Below are 19,328 nucleotides of genomic sequence, written 5' to 3' on the forward strand. Positions count from 1 at the left end.
GGCGCTTCTACAAAAATGATTGATAATAGAAAAATAAATTGTTTCTGTAGGACAGAACCGGAAGGTAAATGCATGTTTTTAATTACGTCCACATGATGACGGCAAAGTATCATCTATAGCAGGGGTGTCAAACTCATTTTAACTCGGGCGTCACACGATAGATCAAACATTTTCTCGGGGGCTGGACTAGTAGATTAGAGAGAAAAAGAAAGAGAGAGAAAGAAATAAGAGAGAAAGAGACTGAGAGAAAAAGAGAGAGAAAATGTCACGGTTGCCATGGCGCCCAGATTGCTCCCTGACTACTTAAACGCTGTCTTGTGAGTCGCCTGGGGTCAGAGCGTCTGCGAAACTCCTGCTAAACTCTGTTGTGATACGTCAAGCCCTGTGAATCCCCGTTTTTGCCTGTGTTTTTGCTCTTGTTTTGCCTAGCCCTGGGAATCCCCGTTTTTGCCTCTGTTTTTTTGCTCTTGTTTTGCCAAGCCCTGTGAATCTCTGTTTTTGCCTGTGTTTTGCTCCTGTTTTTTTCTCGCCGCGATCTGTTTGATTTTGACCACTTCCTCGTTGTGCGCTCATTCCTCTTCTCCCCAATAAACTGTGAGTAATGTTACACGAGTGGGTTCTGCTTCCCGTTTCCAGTCCTGGTCCTGACAGAAAAGAGAGACGGAGCGAGAATGTGAGAAACAAAATAGATAAAAGAGAAATAGTGAGAGAGAGGGAAAGAAAGAAAGAAAGAAAGAAAGAAAGAAAGAAAGAAAGAAAGAAAGAAAGAGAGAAAGAAATAGAAAGAGAGAAGGAGAGAAAAGAGAAATAGAGAAAGAGAGAAGGGGAGAAAGAGAACGGGAAAGCAAAAGGAAAAAAAAGGGAGAAAAGACAGAGAAAAGGATAAAGGAAGAGAGAGCAAAAAAGGTAAAAAGACACAGAGAGACAAAGAGGAACAAAGAAAAAGAGAGACAGTTAAAAAGAGAGAGATAGGGAGTGAGAGAAAAAGGGAGGAAGAATGAGCGAGAAAGAGAGAGAGAGAAATACTAGTACAGCATTTGTAAGAGGCAACTGGCTTTGGCAACACCAAGTAAACATATTTCAACCTGCAGCCCGTTTTTCTCTTGCGCTTCTCTCCGCGTTGTCTCGCGGGCCGGATTAAATCCCTTAGCGGGCTTGATCTGGCCCGTGGGCCGCCTGCTTGACACCGCTGATCTAAAGTAATGTGGATTGTGTCTTTAATCCATTGTTGTGCAAGATTATTTTTAAAATTAAAATTTGACAGTACATAAGTTATTTGTAAAAAAATGTTTATAAAGAACAGTTCTTTCATCTGTGAAACAAATACTTGAGCATGTCAATTGATAAATAAATAAATAAAAATAGGTTTTATCTCGTGGGTTTTGACTATGGTCGGACATTTTAAAACACAACCTCCACGAAGAATGAGGGATTATTGTAAAAAACATCTTCCTACAACAAACAACACTTTCAAATAGTAATTGAACATAAAGATACAGTAATGAAATAAATAAAAGGATAATAACATGATTGTAAAGGCTTGGTCTCTAGTGGTAACCTTTATCATGGCTTGTACGTAGAGGTACCATTGTATTTGTTTAAAAACAAATCATATACTTTACCATCCTTATTGTTTTAAGGAAAACCCGTTTTTTCCAATGAGAATAACATTAAACTATACATGAATACATTGTTAATGTTGTTAATTACTCTTTTCTGTCACGACCAGAACAGTAGTAGGACCCAGTTGTGTAACGTTACTCACAAGTTTATTGAAATATAGAGGAAAGGCAGCGCAGGCGATCCGGTGCTCGCTGGACGCGGGAAGCAAGCCGCTCACAGGAACGTGTTCCAAATCGATCGTAGCGTAGTTAGACTGAAAAACAGGTCGTTAGCCGGGACGGGAGATCAGAACATGGTCGGGGTCAAAAATCGAGTCGCAGCAGGAGACAAACGGGGAAATCAGGAACGGACGGGTGGAAAACGGGTGACAAAACGGGACTGTCGGTAGTCGGAGTAAAAAATGCTTGCCTAGTGAAAACGGAGGTTCGCTGACGGACTGACAACAGGTGAGTGAAAGGACTGAGTTTAAGTAGGACGGGGAACCAATCAGGTAACCAGCAGCCAACCGAGCGGGCACAGGTGAATGTAATCAGTCATCATGAAAATTTTCAGCTGCAAATGTCCGTTTTTATTGCAATATATTCATATGAGTATAGCGTGCTTAAATCAACTGGCCCTCCAGTGTTTTAATAGTACATTAGTACATTGCATTTGCTGATTTTGTTAGGCGACTAATGGTTGATTAGGAAACCCATGTTAGCACATCTGAAACAATTTATCTGGTTAAAAGGGGTACAGTATAAAACTGACCTTCTTTTTAAGCTCGTCGAGTATCCGGAATGTCACATTTGTGGGTGAGATTAAACTTTCAGAACGGCCAGAAATAATAATAATAATAATAATAATAATAATAATTTCCTTGTATTGTCATTCTGTGTAACAATGTACACAGAACGAAATGTTGATTGCACCTGACCCGTTGTAGCGAGCCGATGCAGCCGCAGCCAACAGAGGGCGCCGCCGACCACTTTTTAAGTCTTAGGAATGACTCGGCCGGGGCGCGAACCACCGACCTCCCAGTCTCAAAGCGGGCGCCTTACCATCTAGGCTACTGAGCTGAGAGATAACCAGTGAAATTTGAGAGTCTATTCTTATTCTAAGAAATAAAACCTTTGTGATAAATTATCGAGAAACGGAAGATCTCCCACAACAGTGTGTACTACACCCCTCAGAAAAGAGAGCAGATTTCAAAGAGAGGCCCCGTTGCACAACCAAGCAGGAGGACAAGTACATTCGAACCTCTAGTTTGAGAAATAAATGCTTTGCAGGTCTTCAACGAGCAAGTTGGTTCAATAGTACCTGCACAACACAAGTGTCAACATCTACAGTGAAGAGGCAACTCCGAGATGATGGCGTTCAAAGCGAAGAGGAAAAGAAAAGGCCATATCTGAGACTGGCCAACACAAGAGACTAATGTGGGTAAAAGAACACAGGCATTAGACAACTTATTTGATTTGTAAAAGTAAATATTTCGTGGAAAACACAAAACTGTCAGGTTGACCGCAAACTTTTGAATGTTAATGAATGTGTAGTAACATTTTTTATACGCAAATGTAATTTTTGTGACTTGAATAATGAATAAATTCTTTACTTGACGGAGTAGTTACATTAATTTTACATAAAAATTACATTTATAGGTGAAGCCTTTGAGGGCAGCCATTATACTGATGTGATCCTCTGTGAAAATGAATTGAACACCCCTGGTCAAAGCTAAAAAAAACAAAAAACTAAGATCAGTGGAATTTCCTCAGAACCAAAAATCTAACATCCACCGTCAAACATAATAAAAATAAAATCCCTGGTTTCACAAGATGATCCAACCCACAATCTTTAAGTTAAGTCAATTTTTCTTTTCATGAATAAAACATATAATTGTCACGGTTGCCATGGCGCCCAATTGGCCACGCCCATGTAGCGCCAGCTGCGGCTCGTTGACAGATTGGCTTTCTTTCTATTTAAGCTCAGTGCTCTCACTTGCCCTTTGTCAGTCCGTCAACGAACCTCGGCACCCGCAAGACGTGGGTTTTGACTCTGTCCAGTTTCCAGTTTGTGTATCCTGTCCGGTATCGATCCCGTCTGTTTCGCCCTGTTTTGATATCGGTCTCCAGTGTCTGGTATCGTTCCCGTGTAGCTCGTCCAGTCGGTTATCTGGCTCCAGTCTCCTATATTTGTTATTGATCGTGTCAGTCCTGTTCTGTCCGTTATCGACACCATCTGTCCGGTATCGGCTCGTGTAACTGGTATCGATTTTGTTGGTCTTTTGCTTCCTGTTGTTCCACGCCAGACTGCTGTCTTTCTTCTTCCGCCCAGCTGTCGCAGAATCACTGGTGTTTGTGTTAACATGCATGACTGCCCCATTTCCCGTAAAATAAAAGTTTGTGTGAGAAACGTCACGCACTTGGGTTCTCCTCCAGTTCCGGTCCATGACACTAATGGCAACCATATTCTACTGGAATGTGACAAAAGCACAACGCAACATTTGCTGCACAATGGCTGCGGCGGATTCCGAGTTGCAACTCCTGCAGTTTTGAAGTAATCCAATTATTGGAGTATTATCAAATAACTGCCGTGGAAGGCTTTTGCTAGCCAAGAATCCCTTTAAACATTTCTTGTCCTTCGATCTAATTGTAAAAAAGATATTTGCTCAGCACGACTACGTGCCCATCCGCAGCTCTGTTTCTGTCTTACCAGACTTCTAATGTCAGTACGTTTGACCCAAACTTAATTTTGAAACTTAAAGTAATTATGGTAATAAATATATCTCATCTCATCTCATTAGCTGCACCGCTTATCCTCAGTAGGGTCGTGGGGGTGCTGGAGCCCATCCCAGCAATCATCGGGCAGTGGGCAGGGGACACCCTGAACTGGTTGCCAGCTAATCGCAGGGCACACAGGGACAGACAACTCGCTCGCTCATTCACACCTAGGGACAATTTGGACTGGCCAATCCACCTGAAATGTCTTTGGAATGTGGGAAGAAACCGGAGTGCCCGGAGGAAACCCACGCAAGCACGGGGAGAACATAAAAACTCCGCACAGGAAGGAAGCTGGATTTGAACCCACACAGGAGGTTCCCAAGACCTTAGAACTGTGCCGCACACGCGCTAACCACTGCGCCGCCGTGCTGCCCGTAATAAATATATGTATTATATTATTGTTTTTTGTACTTGGGAGTATGATTCACAATGGCCCAAAATTTATATTTAAGAAGGAAAAACATGTATAAGTCACATTTTGGGGGGATTTTTTTTTTTATAAAATCCTACAACAAAAGCATAAATTTCATCTCGAAAGGCAATTAAACTGAAAGAGAACAACAGGCTGAATACGTTTGTACCGCATACGAACGTTACATAATTGACATGCCTGTTAATTTCAGTTTAACATATTAATTATCCGCAAACTTTAGCATAAAGAACATGCTAGCCAAAAAATGAGCTTCACTCCAAATCACTAAATTCAATCAAATCTTTATCCTCCGTGTCACTTTTAACGGTAAACAACTCCCCCAACTCGGGAGGTACACTTTTACATCGTGGCCAAGGTTGAAATTATCAACACAAGCCTAGAGCGCCCTCTTGGGTTTTGGTGTGAAAATAACTTGTGAACTAATATACTGTAATATTTTTTTAAGTCAATGATATAATAAAGGCGGCATGGCGACTGGGTGGTTAGCGTGCAGCCCCACGGTGCAGAGGTTCAGGGTTAAAGTCAAGCTACCATAGTTTGCATGTTCTCCCTGTCCCTGCTGGGCGATTGGGTAAAGAATAAAAATCCGATTTCTCGAAAATATAGAACTATCCATTAAAAAACTAAGTAAACAAAAAAAAACCTTCTATTATTTCCTTTTTTTAATTCCATTAAAAGAATAGTTTTACTAAATTCACTAATACACATACACTATTTTTCAACAGTTCGAAGTCGCCTAGACAATAATGTATTCCAATAAAAGTCAAACTTTTTTTTAATCAATCAAAGGAGTTGCAAAATAAATATTTGGTACAGTAGATACATTGGTAAGTTTAGGAATCATTATTTTTATTTGAAATATAAATTTTATCCTGGAGCGGCGCGGTGAGTGAGTGGTTAGCACGTCTGCGGCACAGTTCTGAAGTCATGGGAACAAATCCAGGTACCAGTCTTCCTGTGAGGAGTTTGTATGTTCTTCTAGTGCTTGCATGGGTTTCCTCGGGGCACTCCGGTATACTCCCAAAAATATGCATGTCAGTCATGTTAATTGGCCTGTCCAAATTGTCCCTAGGTGAGAATGAGCGAGTGAATTGTCTGTCTCTTATGTGCCCTGCAACTGGCTGGCATCCAGTTCAGGGTGTCCCCTGGCTACTGCCCGAGGACAGCTGAGATGGGCTCCAGCACCCCCGTTACCCCACTGAGGATAAGCGGTGCAGATAATGGATGGATGGATATAATAATATAATAATATAATAATATAATAATATAATAATATAATAATATAATAATATAATAATATGATAATATAATAATGTAATAATATAATAATATAATAATATAATAATATAACATATAACATATAACATATAACATGTAACATGTGACAAATAACATATAACAAATAACAAATAACATATAACATATAACATATAACATATAACATATAACATATCACATATCACATATCACATATAACATATAGGTCTCATCGGAGTATAAGTCGTACCCCCTGCCAAACTATAAAAAAACAACCTGTGACTTATAGACCGGAAAATAGGGTAATCTTGAAAAGAATAAAGGGATGACAGGTTGAAACCAAAGGCTTTTTAGAGACCCTTCCCTAAATAGCTTTCAACACTTCTTCTATCAATCATTTAAACAAATTATTTATCTTACATCACTATAACAATCATTTGATTGTCCATCTAGAAACGATCATATTGTTTGAATCACAATATATATTTGACAGTCTCTGAGGTTTTTTTCTCTCATACTTCTCCACCTTATAATAATACGATGTGTGAAACCTGAGACAACTAGACATTTCCTCATGTTATTTTAAAATGGGATTGGACGTGAACCAAGATTGCGGTACAAGGGCTTGATGAGACAAAGTGAGAGCCAGTGCCCAGCCCTTACTAACATCATAGCACTGTTTCTCAACCTTTCTTAATCCAATGCACAATTTTTTCATTAAGAACCTCGAGGCACCCTGTCCATTAAAATTGTTAAAAAACTGACTAGTTTCATGTTTATATTAAAGCGATAGTGTGAAATATTTGACTACTAGGTGTCGCTGTATGGTGTAATGCAACAATAGAAACTACTGGGACTTGAATAAAATGGTTTTCATTGTTTTTTTCCTCTCAGGTTTTTGTTTTTGATGGCCAACAATGATGTCAACTCCCTCTAGGGGTGCGTATACACAAACTATACAAACATTATGTGACATGAATGCAAATTTTCGACATCCATGTTTTAAAAAAAATTGCTGGTTGATATGATAGTTGATCTATTTTTTTGCTTATTATTGAAACCAATATTAGTTCTACTTTAATGAACGGAGTTTCTTACAACTTGGAGGTGCTAACAAATGCACACTGTCCCTTTAAAGCCTTATTTATCATGTTGCTTTAAATGGCGGTTAGTTTTTCTGATTATGTGTTGTGTCTGTGGCTCAAGAAGTAATGCAGATTTTCTTTTTCTGTTAGGATCTGGTGTTCCACCTTCCCCCAGAGGGCGCCAACAGATTTTTGAACTGGAGACCTATGTGCCCAATCTCCTTACACCTGATCATAGTTATCCTGACCCTTTAAAATGACTGTTTGGACAGCACACTGGGTCGGGTCATAGCCATTTCCTTGCCACTTTAGTCAGGTTTATTTTTTGTTCATGGTTTCGACACTTTGGTAATTATTTCCAAATCAGATTTGTGTTTGTTGTTCCTGGTTTTCTTTGATAAATAGCATGCTTTGTTGAGCACACCTTCCTTCGCTTTGCCTTCCCTGCATTTGGGTCCACCTCTGCAAATGTGACAAAAGGACCTGACCACCAAAGGACCCAGAGTGGGAAACTTCGTCATCCCTGTTCCAACGGCCAGGAGAAGGTCCTCCAGAGGCTTCTGTTACCCTTTTCTGGTGGCGAGGAGAGGGTAAAAATTGGAAACCATCAAATCAAAATCGGTCATTTCCAGATTCAAGTTTTTTTGTACACCAAAAATTGAATCAATACATTTGGATATAATACTATTGATTAGATTTGTAAGTTTAACCATGTAAAACTATTGTTTCAATGTCGTTTTCCCATTTCTACATCCCGTCTCAGTGAGTACTTGTTAGTGTGCATAGGTAAAGAGACTCCAAACACAAAGAAAGAATTACCATTTCCAGTTTAACGAAAAATAAATTGCACATTAGCAACAATTGCGCCTGAAAAACAACCAATGGGAGTATAGGAATAGATGTTTTGGTTTGGGTTAATGAATTAGATCAGATTGTTTTATTTCTAATCAATGAAATAAATCCAAATTGGCCTGAACAAAGGCTCATTTTGATATCTTCCCGGGTGTTTTATAGCTATCTTCGCTTCCAGACGTCATGAGGTGAAATAAGAGCTTCGACTGGTAAGATTACAAAACCTTTATTAACTCCATCTGATATCACATATTTTCATTTCAGTTCACAAATACATTTACAGAAATCCATGGTATCCTTTAACTTCTGCGATTTCCAATGAGGGAAAATGGTGTGGTTGTGGCCCGGACTACAGTATATTATACAGGAATGGGTGTTTTTTTCCAACCATAGGGGGAAAAAATTTAACTCATGAACTGGCAGCAACAGATTTGAAAAAAAGCTGGCAGCAAATGAGTTAATTGTTTATCTTTAATGAATCCCACCCGTTAAATGTTCTGATTCAATGCCAATGCGGTGATGACAAACATTGCCTGGAGGAATGTAGCTGTAGCCTAAATTCCCAATGCTTTTCGTCTGGATACTTTTACACTGAAAGTATAACCGCTCTGCTAACAAAAGTTTGATTAGTATGCACATTTATAGTTCATTATGACTGCAAAACTGCAATTATAGAATATCAATATTCTCTTCAATAGAATGGTCCAGGCAAGTGAGTTTCTGCTATTTGTAGTTTTTGGATGCAAGCGGAACTATAAATTGCTTTGACATGTTGTCAAGAGTGACTGTAAAACTGTGACAGGCAAAACAGTCAAGGAAGCACAAATGGTTTCCCCTTCGGAGGTAACACTGTAGTAAACATCATTAAACCCAAGGCCCGATTTACTGTTTTTTTGTGAATGACAAACATTGATGCACCGGTGAACCTCATGATGACAAAGCTATCAATTGTATGTCTTTGCCATTGCCCGGAGAGGTAACATTGCCCGTCACGGTGTCCCTCATTACATTTATTTCCCCCTCTATCCTAAGTGCTAATACATTTTCAGTGCCAACGGGTAATAAAAACGTCAGATTGAGTCTTTTACCATCCCCCAAAACAAACACTAATAAACCTTTCTCGTCACCCTATCTTTGAACGACTCCAGCAGTCAATTTGACGCTGCGTTTGTCATTCTGCAAAGGATTTGTCTCAGATGAAGCAGGCCATACATTTTTTTCTCCAGTTATATTTGTTCCTTTACCATAGCGAAATTGTTACAATTCCACAAACCATAAACTAAGGTTGTTGGTATCGTGTAATTTGCATGGGGTCTTGTTTTTAAAAAATGTATTGTGACCTAGAACAGTGTTTCTGAACTGGTGGGTCGGGACCAAATATTGAGTCATGGACCTGTTTTCAGTGGAACGCAGGCCTTTGCCTCGGAAAAATAATGCTAAGAAGGAGGGTCTATTACACTCCTTAACTTTAGATGGAGATAATGCACCACTCTATCACTTTTTCATGTTCAATTAATCCTTATTGTTTTTGAGAGGGACCACATTTCATTTTAATATGATTTTGTTGGTTTTATTTCCTTTTTCTGCCCATAATAATGTGTACCGAGAAAGTTAGCAATAAGGGAAGGGAAAAGTGGAAAACAATGATTGAGCAGAAGAAGAAAATTATAGAGAAATACGAAAATGATGAAGTGTCTGCCTTTGAAGCACTACTGTTAGGTGCTGCTTGAAAAATGTTATATTTTTGTTTCGTTTTTACCAGTATATTCATCTTTATTGTCTACATAATCAATGAATTATCAGGGTTTAGATACACATTTTCTAAGTATTTTGGGTGGGAACTCCTTTAGTATGTGGCTAATTCAAAGCAATTGTAGAGGGTTGCTTAAATGCAGTGTAGGCTTAAATGTGGTTTTGGCTAATATGCGAGTTTATACGGTACGTTTTAGTCTTGCTGGTCATTTCATTTTGGGAAAAAATTTTTAATTTAGCCCACTATCTCTGCTTTAAACTGCACAATTCCATTCGATACATTTTAGAAGTGGATTTTTCTTCTTGATTTGGGACACAGTTTGTCATTATTGTGAAATGGTGGGTCCTTAAGTCAGACCAGTTGAGAACCACTGTCCGAGGAGGCTCAATTTATTTTGATGCAACAATTCACAGTGTGAAGTGTTTTTCATAAATAGTGACAAATATGAGGGTGATCCATTTGAGTAAACACAATATACCTGATGATAAAAAGAAGAAACAAAAATAAGTAAAAATCTTTGCAGTGTGACATTGTATTTAGAAATTAATAGTTCAAAAATAAACACCACATAATTCAATTAATAGCAAAATGAATGTTTGGCATGCTCATGTCTCACTCTGTGACATTAGCACGACGCAGCCAAGCATGAATAATGTATGATACGAGGATGACGAGTGGTATAAAGACCTCCAATCAACCACAAACAGAAAAAGGTCATGACAAGCTTTACGTTAAGACATGTGGTTAATTCATTATTGAATTCAAACAATTCACAGCTTTACAAAGCCCTTCCCCGAATAGCTGGTCGGGCACAATGAGAAAATTGAGGCGACTGGAATAAGGATTTGATAGAATTTCTGCTGCAACTGATTGAGGAGATGAAAATCAGAAATGTCTGTTGGAGAAACAATGAGTCAGTGTCCACTTTTCTCCCAGCTTACCACAGTGTATACATTCTTTGTTTATGAGTCACAGAAAAGGGAGCATACACAGTAAAACATACACAGGCCATTGTTCGCATCTAAAGAAATGGTCCATAGTGCCTTCACGCAAAGAAGATTTTGTCCGCTCCCTGCGGCAAAGTGTTTCCGCAGTTTCAGGTCCAGATAGTTTATCCTTAGTGCAGGAAACCACAGGTAATATGGAATGGGAGACCAGAAGTCAAAGGCACAGGAGGGTGCTTCTGAATTGTCCGTGTGGAGGAATTTTGTGCATCTGATACAGTTGACCAATGATTCTGTGGTCAGGATCTGGTCCAGTACATCATGTGTAACAGTAGTCTATATCTGGAATCCCTCCTTCTCGATATCCCCTGTTGGTGCTTTGCCTGGCATTTGGCATGTGATTGGCCCCTTTGTACAGGCTGGTGCCATTAGATGGGAAAATGGTGTGGATGATGTAATCTTCTTGAAGGGGTTTTGGCTGCACCGGCTGGCATGCTGGCATCGGTGTCATCTGCAGCCCTGGACCACGGATCTCTAAGATTGTATTGTCTTTCTTGGTGCCTGACTCAATATAGTCGTCGTAATTCTTGCTTTTGCGGGAACTGTTGCGAGTGTAATGGTCTTGGGAGCACAAGTGGCCGCTCCGGTGTCCGTACCAGCAAAAGACGGCAAATATAAGTGCCAAAGACACGATTGCGGTGGCCCCTCCGATAATACCAGTCATTGGCAGCACGGTCATAGGCTGCGAGTTACTATCAGCATCTTCCTCCGAAGGAGCGGGATCCGAAGTTTCAGCTTTAGCGCACACCTGCGCCTCATCTGCGTCAGCTTCTCCGCCAACTCCAAATTTATTGTCTGAGCTAGCGGACAGAGGCACCATGCAGATGATGTAGCTGGAGCGCGGTTGCAAAGAGGTCAGCAGGTATTCCCGACGATCGCCTCGCACCAACGTCTCAGTGATTGATCCCATGGCGTTTCCAACGCCGAGTCGGAGCCAGCTGAGCCTGAATGAGGAACTGGGTTGCGCCACGCTCCAGGTCACACGGACACTATTATGAGAGAGGGGTTTAACATTGAGAGCCAGACTCTTTCCCACACCGCTGCTGCTAAGAGTAAAGTCCAAACCAGAGTCAGGGAGTCCCAATCCAGGGCGCTTTGACCGTAGGGTGAATAAAGACCCTTGGGGAGGTGTGTTAGTGGTAGAACTGTCTCCCCCACCTGCTCTGTCTTTAGTCCCAGATGTCCTCACCACTTCACATTCCTCCATCTCTGTTGCCAGATCTTTCAGTGCCATTTCTCGGACCCTGTCAGGTCCGTGGCAGGTGAGACCTCTTACTGTGATTGCGTTGCCACGGGCATGCAACCAATCATATAACCAACGTAAGTTACAGCCACAGTGCCATGGATTACCTCGCACCAGCAGCTGACCCAAGTTGTCAAGGTCTTTGAAAAGTCCCTTCGGTAGCGTAGTGAAGTTATTTGCAGAGAGATCCAGTCTTTGCAGCCTGTGCATTCCATCTAAAGAACCACGGGGCATGTGGATCATGGCATTCTCTTGTAAAGAAAGACGCTGGAGATGGGCACTAGGTAGGTTGACAGGTGGGGTCTGGAGGGAGTTACGGACTAAAGACAATTCTGTCAAGTTAGAAAGACGTGAAAAGGTATCATCGGCGATGCGCTGGTTTGCCAAAAGGTTCCCATCCAAAACAAGACATCTGAGTGAGGTCAGACCGCGGAAGGCATGTGTCGGGATTGTAGAAATTCTATTGTCATCCAGACGGAGTTCTTCCAGTGACGCCGGCAGACCCGAAGGGATGCTAGATAGGTGGTTCCGCGAAAGGAAAAGAAGGCGGAGTCGCGGGTTGTCTGCAAAAGCCTGGTCTTCGATGCTCACTGTGGAGATGGAGTTGTCGTCTAAGTGGAGCTTCTCTAGAAGGGGCATTCGAGCCAGAGCGCTACGAGGAATGGTGCGGATGTTGTTGTCCTGTAAATGTAACTCTCTGACGGACGGAGGTAAGTGCACAGGGAATTCGTCCAGCTCATTGTCATAGAGGTAGACAACACGCACAGTGAGCTGGCGTTCCAAGGAAGTGGGAAGGCCGGGGTTGTTGATCTGGTTGTTTTGGAGATAAAGGACGGAAGCAGAAGCAGGCAGTGAAGGGATGGCGTTCAGGCCACGATCGTTACAGTAGATAAAGTCTTCATCGCATCTACAAACGGAAGGGCATATTGGGTCTTGATCTCCCATGTATCCTTGCATTGTGGTGGCGACAAACTCGAGTGCACACAAGCACATTGTCAGGCTTAGTAAATGGGATGGCAGTCGAGCCTCCAATTTAGCATGACCATAAGTTGCCATGATGAGCTGGGTGGTCGTATCTGCACTGTATTTTTTAATGTTTCAAATCGCTGCAGTTTGCTGGGGTCCAGTCAAACAGTCCCTGTGAGGAGAAGAGAAATTGCAGTTAATTAAGATGAAACAAATGGGAGTTTATATAATCAATAGATACAAATCAAAATACATTTTATTTTTTTAGATAATATCTTGATTGTTCACAGTGTCAAACATTTGAACGGTGTATAGCGTAATAAAGATTGATTATCATTTAGTTTTTCTTGCTAACCTATGAAATTAGCTTATGCCCGTTCATCACTGACTGGAGGTTGGTTATGCAAAGAAAAATGACAGGATTGTTTTATTGATCCCTCGGTAGCTCTAGTTTATACCCCACACCTGTTATCAATTGTCCCGATTACCGGCCAATCACACCTCCCACTCTTCACTATTTAGATACCATGTTGCCTTGTCTCAGTGCTAGTTTGTTGCCTTCAAGTTACATGCCTGCCCTTCCGGATCACGAGTACTGCCTGACGAACTCTTGGACTGTCGCCCTAGCTATTTGGACTCACTAAAACACCGACCCCTCACCTGTATCCTCAACCATGATTTTTGCCTGGCTACTTGACTTCCTGTGTCCAGAACATTTCCCAGATAAACAACCTCTGTTTCCTCTACCAACCAGTGTATCTGCAATTTGCTTCCGCACCACCCCGAGTGGTGAAAATTTGGTGGACACCTAACCTAGAATATCATGACGCAGCCAGTATGTAATGATAGACCAGGAACATTCACTGACTTTTCAACTAGGTATTACTTTAGACATTTATTAAACCAGATCAGGTGATGGGTAATGTCCTTTCTGATAATATTTTAGTTTTAGCTTCCTCTATATGCTGTGCCTTTTCTCAACCAGCCCTCTTCAACTATTCCACATTGCATCAAACTTAATTACTATCATGTCGGTGTTTGCCTTTACTTTTGTAACTTTCCCCTTCCAAGGCTATATCTGACACTGAAGGCAAGATATGTCCTGGGACAAAAAACAGATCATCAAATTAAAACTTTGTGCAAGTGGCCTTTTTTTACTTCAGTGATGTTGACTGAATTAGACATCTCTTTCTATTTCATATTCCACCGACAGTAAAGCCCAGTGAACAAAAGTTTTATAAGTTGAATTGAATTTGGTTCTACATTTAGACTTGCGCAGCACCGTGTTGATGAATATGAAAACTTAAGAATACTCTAAATTATTGAAGAGATGTTGAGAGTTTCCATGAGTTGCTAGCAGATGGTTCCATTAGGCAGACAGTGCTCTAGGCACTTTTTATTATCAAGTAGGAAGACAATCCTTAGAAAAAACAAAAGGAAGAGTGTGCACGTGTTTAATTTCATCATTTCCGTGAGCCGAGGGCTATTTTTGATGTGGGGAAAATGTCTACATAATAAAATGTCACATTTAAAAAGTATAATTATATGTGTTAGGTGTATAATATAATATGGGAGTGGGTGTTGATTTTCCACATGGGTGGAATTTGAAATAAAGGTCATTTTCACAGTACATTTAAAGTGGAGAACAATTGCACTTTAAGATAGAGATTTTTTTCGGCCCTGAATAGAGAAAACAATTGCTAAAAAGCACAACGAAGAATATCAACGGACCATTATTTTTTTTTTCTCCAGGAGATATGTCTGATCAGAGACCATACGTAATCTATCTATCTATCTATCTATCTATCTATCTATCTATCTATCTATCTATCTATCTATCTATCTATCTATCTATCTATCTATCTATCTATCTATCTATCTATCTATCTATCTATCTATCTATCTATCTATCTATCTATCTATCTATCTATCTATCTATCTATCTATCTATCTATCTATCTATCTATCTATCTATCTATCTATCTATCTATCTATCTATCTATCTATCTATCTATCTATCTATCTATCTATCTATCTATCTATCTATCTATCTATCTATCTATCTATCTATCTATCTATCTATCTATCTATCTATCTATCTATCTATCTATCTATCTATCTATCTAGCCATCCATCCAGTTTTTTTGGTACCCGTATCACCAAGATGTCTGCTTCCTTCATGAGAGTCTCGTGCTTTGTCAAAAAAGGCACATTTATCAACAACCGAGTATTTAAAAAATTGTATTACACTTTATGTATTTTTGCTTAAATTTACACTATTATTGTTTTTTGGTTTAACAAATGAAGTTTACTTTCCCTTCAAACCTTGCAATGAAGTTATTTAATTAAAAAAACATTTTTAGTGCCGTGTTTAAAGTAATTATAAGCTATATCAAGGGAGGAGGGGTTCAATTATTTAATTATTATGACATTTTCAAGCAAAAAGTATCGGTATCATATAAATCAATATTACCCTGTATTTATTTGGGTCAGATCGATACCTAAATTTCCATTATCGCCCGCCTTTACTGAATATAACAGCAAAATGCTAATGCAGTACCTGTCAAAACATCATTGTTTGAATGAAGTGCTGACAGTTGATCTGTTGGATATGTTTTACAATGAGATGGTTGAGACAGAACTTTGAAATTACGGATCAACTTTGAGAACTTGAAATTGTTTCTTGTTATCTCTTCTCACACAACTGCTTGAGCCCTCTTCTTGAGACAAGAAGTGCTGTTGTGCGCACTTAAAAGATGCAGAGAAGGTGGCTAGCCTGTTGCACATGTTGAGTGAGCACAATCACCATTTGTGATCCTAATGCCATCTAGACTCTGAAAAACTGAAAATATGAGAACTACAGGTTGGCTGATCCAAATATCAATATTATCCATTCTAATCATGTAATACGCTTAGATCAATACTATTATTCACGGATTAATACGTCACTCCTCCACCAATTTTCTCAAAATGCCACTTTTCTATGTAGATAGGGAAGCCCTTTTGCTTTACGTTGCCTGCCAAGCAAAGGAAAGGGCAAAATCTATGCCATAAGCTAAAAATGACAAATAGGAGAGTTCAGCGCCTTGTGGACTTTTTTTTCCCAACTACAGAAAAGGACACACCTAGGTGTCATTTGCGTGTTGAGGTAGTCTGCTACTGTTGCAACACCACAACGTTACATACACACATGAAAAAGCTCAATCTGCAGAGTGCAACAAGCTGCAACCAAAAATGGAAACATTTCCTGAACCAAAACCTTAAAATCCGTTGTCACTATGGCAACAGACAGTGAGAGACAATGGACAGTTTTTTAGTTAACATTGTTATACAGAATTTCTATTTTCGTTACATTGTTGCTTTTTCATGGTCTGACTCTCTTGGCTTTTGTTCTGAATCAGTTGTAATGGAAATATTTTTATTATATTTTTTTTACACTATAAAAGTTTTCAATGCAGTTATTTATTAAAAAATAAACCATTTTAATGCCTAAAATATTTTTTTCTGTGTTTACGTAATTATAAAGTAATTCAAGGGGGAGGGTTCAATTATTCAATCATCGCGACATTACCAGGCACAAAATAATGGTATCGGATCGGATCGGTATTGATCGAAAGTACAGTGTATTCACTTAGACCAGATCGATACCAAAATTCCCAGTATCACCCACCTTCAGTGAGAACAAAATACCATAGTTCAATTTCAGTGCTTGACACTGGGCAAATGACAACTTGAGCCCTTTAGTGTCCGTCAATAACACGGGTCATTAGTCAAAGGGTTATGGCCCCAAAGCATCAGTTGCACTCATACTGCTGTATTGATTCCTTCACAAAGCTCAGTGATCTGACAGTGTCATTCCTCAATCATGTAGATCACTGCATTCTCATGGGTGTAACTAGGGCAGTATGACGATTGGGTAGGGGAGATATCACATCTGTTAGGCAAAAGCCAAAGCAAAATTGAGTATTGTATCCCCGTAAAGGACAAAATCCCAAATTTCCTCAATCATTATGCCTACTTGGTGCTGTGAGGTCAGTGTTAATGTTAAAGGAAAAAAAACTACAGTAAGGTACAGTAATCCCCAAGGCCGCAGACCAACTTAATTTGTGATTCACATCTTTTTCAGCCAATCACAGGCTTGGTTTTACCCTACTTTAGCCTATACGAACCTGTAAATGTTTCTCCCAATAACTTTAGCCAATCGTGACCTATTCAAATGATGATTGATATATTGGTAAGGAAATTAAAACACAGTATATATATCCCAACATAGACCAGAGGAAACCGAGTCTGGGGTTGCTTTATGTAGTTGCGAAACATGTTGCGACTCAATATTGATCCATATATAAGGCACATTGTATTATTAGGCGCAAGGTCAGCTTTTAAAAAAATTTAAGGCTTTTAGGTGCGCCTTATAGTGCGGAAAATACGGTACTTTTATTTGTTAAACGAATGCTTGTCCCTGTAAAAGGGATTGGTTGTTTGCTTCCAATGTATAATAGAGTATTGAATTGTATAATAATTGTAAGCGACAATAAAAAGGGTTCATTGTACAGGATTATAAATGAAGCTGTATAAATAAATTCGAACATAATTCATTTGCCCTCCTGTATTCGAGACTGTTTGCCGAGGATGCACTTTGGCAGAGCAGTGTCATACAGGGACGTTTGTGAATCACAAACACACTTGAGCGACTGTCCTTCCATGCATGATAGATTGGTGGACACTGACCCATATGTGGACAATCCGCATATACGCTTTCTGTTTCAGCTCCGTGCACTCGGGGAGCAAATCAGTCTGGCTAACGTGCTCAGCAGACAGACACCGGCCTCAGGGGGAATACAGGACCGGCGGCGACCCCCCCCCCCCCCCCCCCCACAATCTAATATTACAACCCGAGACTGGATCAATTTACAAATGAGTAAAAAGGCAGCAGTGGAGTGAGTGACACAAGGAAGCTTTGAGTGAGGACCTCTGAATCCCTTTGTCCATTAAGACACCCCCCTGCCCCCTCTCATAAAGACACAACAAGATTGTAGTTGACCAGAGGGATCAGGATATCCACTTAACTGAGAACAGGGAAAAACCATAATATTGAGCCTGCAGCTTATTTTACATGCAATGTTTATGTTTCTAGTTGTGGATGGGGGGTGTCCAACATGTGAAAAGCAGGACAGAAGACAGTGAGGTTGATGACAGACATAAATCAATAGATCTGAGGTGGCGAATATACAAAATACGCAGAAGATAGTATCAATCAATACCGATCCAATACCGATATTTTTCGCCTGGGAATGTCATGTTTATTGAATAATCGAAGTCCCCCCTAAAGTTAGTTCTTTTGAATTTACGATAAACACAGAACCATTTTAGGCATTGAAAATGTTTCATTTGTTTAATAAATAACTACAATTCCAAATTCAACAGTAGAAAATAGATGTACTGCTATTACAACAGCTTGAAACAAAGCCAAGAGAGCAGGAATGTAACAAAAATACAAATAGAACAAGGTCAACATGTCAACTATACCTTCCATTGCACACTATTTTGAGAATAAAGTCAGATGCAACTAGAGTAAACTATACAATCTAAAAACCTTTAACAGTATAATTTAAACAATACTTCTACTACAACAACTGTTACAGAGCAAAAGTCAAGAGAGCCATACCAAATAATCAGTTATGAAGCCCCTATGGCTCTGTTGCCATAGTGACAACAGATTTACAGGTTTCTGTTCAGGAACAGTTACATATTTCTACTTGCAGCTTGTTGCTCTCTCTAACTAGAGTGCAGATTTTTCATAGTACTGGACTACTTTACCACACAAATCACACCTGATTATCCTTTTATGTTCTTGAAGAAAAGTCCACACCACTCTGTGCTTCAGTCATATTTAGCTTCTGATAAGGATACGCATAGTTTTGCCTGCCAGACGTGATGCAGCAGCATGCCAGGTAAGGAGAGGTGCTAAAAGTGTGCCTGTCAGTCACACATTTGGGCATAAACTCAGAGAGTGCCTGAGGACAGTGGGTGAGAGAGAGAATGACTCTGCTATCAGCGTATATATATATATATATATATATATATATATATATATATATATATATAAGGTGCACATTGGGGAATTGGAGGAGGGTTGAAGTATTAATGCCAGGACATATTATTGATCCAATACAGACGCTCCCCTACTTATGACCATTCACCTTACGAAAAACGTGAGATACGAAAAAAATCTTTTGGAATGTTGAAAAATATCTGGACATTGCTCGAAGTTGGATTTTGTATGATGTGCACATTTTTCAAGGACATTACTGTAGTGCTTCTTTCCGCTGCTACCGGTGTGTGGCGCTGTGAGA

General features: G+C 39.9%; 1 protein-coding gene across 1 annotated transcript in view; it reads right to left on the reverse strand.

Moving 5' to 3' along the window:
* Positions 1–9,584: 9,584 nt before the first annotated feature.
* flrt1a (fibronectin leucine rich transmembrane protein 1a) overlaps positions 9,585–19,328 on the reverse strand; it is an 84,172-nt gene continuing 74,428 nt past the window's right edge. The window contains exon 3 of the mRNA XM_088321435.1: positions 9,585–13,144. Coding sequence (XP_088177561.1) covers positions 11,023–13,062 — 2,040 coding nt within the window. The 5' untranslated portion in view covers positions 13,063–13,144 and the 3' untranslated portion in view covers positions 9,585–11,022. The remainder of the gene's footprint in view (positions 13,145–19,328) is intronic.

Source organism: Urocampus carinirostris, chromosome 17, assembly GCF_059441175.1.
Source record: "Urocampus carinirostris isolate Australia breed hairy pipefish chromosome 17, RoL_Ucar_1.0, whole genome shotgun sequence".
Taxonomy (NCBI): Eukaryota; Metazoa; Chordata; class Actinopteri; order Syngnathiformes; family Syngnathidae; genus Urocampus; species Urocampus carinirostris.